Below are 5,148 nucleotides of genomic sequence, written 5' to 3'. Positions count from 1 at the left end.
AGAATTAAACTGATTTGGATTTATTGCTCATCCAAACAGAGCCCTTCCCGTTTTCAAACAGAATTAAACTGATTTGGATTTATTGCTCATCCAAACAGAGCCCTTCCCGTTTTGCTATCTGTTTGAATTCAAAACCAACAGGTATGATACCTGTTCAATTCAAAACCAAGAGCCACATACCTGTTCAATTCAAAACCAAGAGCCACCTTCACATCTATAAATAGGACCACCCTCATTTGATGTTTTCCATTCAGAAATTTCGTATTTCACTTCTGCTAATTATATTCTTCATCTTGCTGCATTTTATTTCCGAAAGAAAGAGTGTAAACACTTAGTGTGTTCGTAAGGCAAACAATTTGTAGTGCTGCTATTGTTTGTAGTAAGATCATTTCATCCTGGGAGATAGACGTCCAAATTCTGAAAGCACCGTGGAGAGGACGAATCTGTCTTAAGGACACAGTGTTAAACACTGGACTTGATCAGAAAAGTTATTCAAATAAATTAACCAAGTAAGTTGTTTAATTTTATTCTGTTTTTTATTTGTTTATTTAATCAGATTTTATTTTTATTTTTTGTAACAAAATAAAATCTGTGGTTTTATTTATTTATTTTTATTTCGAGTTTGATTTTTGTAATCAAACAAATTCTCTCATTTTCTTTATTTCTTTTATTCTTGTTGTTGTTTTGTACACAACAGAATTTAATCTTTTTAAATACAGTAAAGATTGTCCAACAGTTTGTAGGAGTGAGAAAATAATGAAATGAGATTATATGTTGTTTTGAGAATTAATTTTTTTAGTGACGTTTTGACCTTTTTACAAAAAAAAAAAAAAGTGTTAAATTTTTTTATAATATTTTTTTAACTTTTTGACAAAAATTTGAAGTTCCCAAAATAGGCCAATGTATAACATTACTAAAAAATAAGTTTATGTATTATATTTTTAAAATAAAATAAAATAAAACAAATTTGGTTGATAACATTGCCCCTTCTGTTTATATATATATATGTATATATATATTTGTAGGAGGAAAATGTTTGAGGGCCATAATTTTTGTGGCCATAATGGCTCAAAATTGTCAAAACGACGTCGTTTTGACATGTTTTGCACCCAAAACGACGTCGTTTTGGCAGTTTTGAGCTATTGTGGCCACAAAAATTGTGACCCTCTAGCATTGCTGTTTGTAGGATGTTAGTTTGTCAGTAAAGTTATATCACAACTAAAGAAGTTGCTACTGCTTTATCAGTTTGAACTTTTGACTTTTCCCTCACCACATTTTAAGATGTGACTATAAGAGTACTAACTTAAATTCAACATCTATTTTTATAATTACGCTGCGCGCATTAAAATGTGACTCAAAATGTTATAAATATGAATATTTTCTCTCACATCTAAATTCGGTATCTCGGGTACCTTTTGCGCAAGTAGATTCATATTTTGTTGATTGTTTCTACACCATGTTAGGGTGTTCCTTCGTCCTACCAGAACATATCCCAAGAACTCCAACTATGGCTCAAATCAACTTTGGAGCCCAATATATTTTCTAGCCCAAGCTACTAACATTTACCTCCTCAAAGCCCATTTCTTGATGTTCCTTAGAATAAAATCCAAACCCATAAACCCATAAATGTCGGTAAAGCAACTCAATTCAAACACGAACTCTTTATCAAAATCTCAAAAGCTCTCTCTCTCTCTCTCTCTCTCTCTCTCTCTCAAACCGACTATTCTTTCTTTAGAGAGCTCGAAGGGTTTTTATTAGCTCAGATACATATAACATCTCCATTATCGGTCAACACATTTTGTGTGAACACAAAACAGAGTCGGCCAGTGGGCATCTTTGGTATCTCACCCAAAAAAATAAATAAATAAAGGAAATCAAATTCATTTTTATGTTTTTCATGAAAAAAAAAATTATAATTATCCAAAGGTGGTGCGTATCTCTCTATCTATCTTTTGCAGAGAGAGACTGCTTCTTTGGCGGCTACTAGAAAGCAAAATTTGAATTTTCAATCGGTTTATATAACCGTCGTTTGATAGAAACCTCAAAAGGGTTGTGATAATTCGGCACAAAATCATCTGGGTCGGTCTTAGTTTGTCAGATTTCTGGCGAGATTGAGTTGGGTATATGTGCCTGACAAAGGTGGCGAACCCACGAGACTCCGGCGAGTATGTCAGGTTCCCGACGACTGACACCGCCGATGACGGAGGAGCTGACCACCCGATTCTGTCGTCGGCTGCGGTGGCGAGAGAGAGGTCGGTGATGGTGACGGCCTTGACAAATGTTGTGTCAGGTGGTCAGAGGTTGGGTGACGGCGGCGGAGAGTGGGGTTATAGGGCGGAGATGGGTGGTGGTGGTGGTGGAACGTCGTCGTTTGTGGGCGGGTCTGGTGGGATTTACTCTGCGAATTCACCTACTTCGCCGTACTCGTCTTCGAGCTCTGGTTCGTGGGCTGGACAGAAGAGAGGTCGTGAAGAAGAGAGTGTGACTCAATATTCATCAGAACAACAACTTCATAGGGTTTATAGAGGGTTTATTAGTGATTTCAGAGGTTCTCATGGTGGAGAGTCATCTTCTGTTACAACAACTGGTTAGTCTCTCTCTCTCTCTCTCTCCCCTAACTTACCTAACACAGTTTTGGCCTCTATCTTCTGCACTACTGATTTCTTCTCAATTTAAAATGAAAAATCCAATTTTTTATTACTTGAGATTTTGTTTTCGTTCTTTGTTTTTTGTTTTTGTTTTTTTTCTTTTTCAATTGTATAACTTCAATAATTTTATATTTTGATGTGTTTCAAGATTTAATATTTATGTAAGAATTTAATTTTATCAAATAAGATTATGATTCAACTTATAATAACAATCTTCCACTTTTTTTCCATCTTGTTCATCTCATAGTAATGATATTTGTAAATTATCAACAGAAAAAAAAAAAAAAACATGTCAAATTGATTCTGAATGTAAAATGCACTAAGTTTGAATTTACAATACTGGCTTTATTTTCTAATAAATTTTTAGACTATTTTTTCTTACTTGCTAATTTCTTTGTTTCTAGTTTTTATTTTTTTATTTTTTTTTATTTTTATTTTGGCAATATTGCACATTTTTGGTTTGTGCCAAAAAATACTTTGTAATTTTGCATGGATGATGAACAGTGTTTTTATCATTCATTTTTATCGGATTTGATGATTTAAAAGGAAATTTAAATCATGTTTTTCCCATTTCATTGTCACATTTTAATTATTTTTCATTTTATTATCACATCAATATGAGTAATATAGTCAAATATCAGTACACATCGCTATGCTATCATGTTTGATTTGTGTGTAATCTATGTTTTTGTCAACAGCAGCAGAAGAACCTACAAATATTGTGACCGCTACCACTCCCACCACCATCACCATCACCGCCACGGCCACGGCCACCACACCACCAACTCCAACAACAGAAGCAGCATCAAATGAAGAGGGTGGAGAGAGAAGAAGAAGATACAGAGGAGTGAGACAGAGACCATGGGGAAAATGGGCAGCAGAGATAAGGGATCCACACAAGGCAGCAAGGGTTTGGTTAGGTACATTCGACACAGCCGAGGCTGCAGCTAGAGCCTATGATGAAGCAGCCCTGAGATTCAGAGGAAACAGAGCCAAACTCAACTTCCCTGAAAATGTCAGATTACTACCACCTCCCCAACACCCTCCGGCGACCCAGTTGCCCATTTCCAATTCTCCGGCGACCCATTTGGCGGCGCCGCCACCTCCACCACCGTTCTTCCAAACCCACCACCAATTTCAGCCTAACATTGCTAGGGACTATTGGCAATACTCTCAGCTACTACAGAGCACTGGTGATTTGAATTTTCATGCACTACAACAACAACAACAACAACAACAACAACAACAACAACAACAAAACAGCTTGTTAGATCAAATGTTCTATGCTTCATCATTAGCTGGTTTAGATGCACAAACATTGGTTTCTTCTTCACCTTCATTTGCTTCTTCCTCAGTCACTTCAGCAACTTCCTCATATCCTCTGTTTTTTTCTGATCAACAACAATTGGGCTATTTCCGGCCTCCCGGACCTCAAAATCAAGGTGGTGGGTCAGATTTTCCGGCACCGCCGTGGACTGGTTCCGGCCAGTACCCTCCCTCCTCCAGTTGATTTCCAATTTACATTTAAAAGTTTATTTTATTTTTATTTTTTATTTTACAGGAAAACACAGTCAGGATATTTGATTATCTTGTTCTTGGTTCATAGTTTTTATACACTCTGTGTATTTAGATGGGAACAGTTATTCAGTGTGACACTGACATAGCATTATCACAAACTCATCATCACCTACCATTGACTTTTCTAGAACCCACATGACTCATCACCATCATTGATTTGCAATGATTTGTGGGTCCTATGAAAATCAAGTGATGAATTTGTGAGAATTGCTGAATAATTTTTGGGTGTGTAGATGTAGATGTAATTTTGGATCCATTATTTGTTTTTATCAAAAAGTGGTGTAAAGGAATGTACCGAATTATTGTTGAAAGTTGTGAGGAAAGAACAAAACCGTACTTAGGTTTTAGGCTCAGTTCGATGCTAAAGATTTGATGTTTACGTAAATTATCGAAGGAAAGTTGTAGAAACCAGGAAGGAGGTTGTTGTTATGCTGCCTCTGTTCTTTAGCTTTACAGCCTAGATATATTGAAAGTGGTATATTATGATGATGTAATCTCGTTTGTTTTATGGGATTTAGTTTCTCTCTTTCGGTTGGTAGCGATCATACTCACTATCTTATTTTTGCATTACCAAGTTAAAAATAAAATTAACAATTACAATGATCATATTTTTACATGACACTTATCTTTGATTTAATATAATGTATTGAATAGATATAAGTAATGAATTGACAATTCACAGAGTTCACCACATTAACTAAGAAAATTATTCATACTAAAAATCAAGTTATGCAATAAACTATTGTCATACCATCCTATCATTTTTATTTATAACGTCATATATATTTTATGTTTTTATAATAGACCATTTATTTGTTATAAATAATTCTGTGATTTGATTATATAATTGTTTATGTCTGATCAATTTAATTTTTTACATGTATGTTTTTTCTCCGTTTGTCTTTTAAGATGAATGATTCAA

General features: G+C 35.0%; 1 protein-coding gene across 2 annotated transcripts; it reads left to right on the top strand.

Moving 5' to 3' along the window:
• Positions 1-1,408: 1,408 nt before the first annotated feature.
• Positions 1,409-4,752, top strand: LOC114305601 (uncharacterized). Of its 2 annotated transcripts, none has more exons than XM_028250704.2 (2): positions 1,409-2,587; positions 3,347-4,752. In XM_028250704.2, the coding sequence occupies exons 1-2, from the start codon at positions 2,125-2,127 to the stop codon at positions 4,156-4,158; spliced, it is 1,275 nt and encodes a 424-aa protein (XP_028106505.2). In that variant the 5' UTR covers positions 1,409-2,124; the 3' UTR covers positions 4,159-4,752. The 2 variants fall into 2 exon arrangements, with proteins under 2 accessions (XP_028106505.2, XP_028106507.2); XM_028250706.2 differs by having other exon boundaries at positions 1,703-2,587; positions 3,350-4,752.
• The last annotated feature ends 396 nt before the right edge of the window (positions 4,753-5,148 follow it).

Source organism: Camellia sinensis, chromosome 6, assembly GCF_055761805.1.
Source record: "Camellia sinensis isolate YWXY chromosome 6, ASM5576180v1, whole genome shotgun sequence".
Lineage (NCBI taxonomy): Eukaryota > Viridiplantae > Streptophyta > Magnoliopsida > Ericales > Theaceae > Camellia > Camellia sinensis.
The sequence above is the reverse complement of the archived record's forward strand: the minus strand, read 5'-3'. Positions and strand labels throughout refer to the sequence as shown.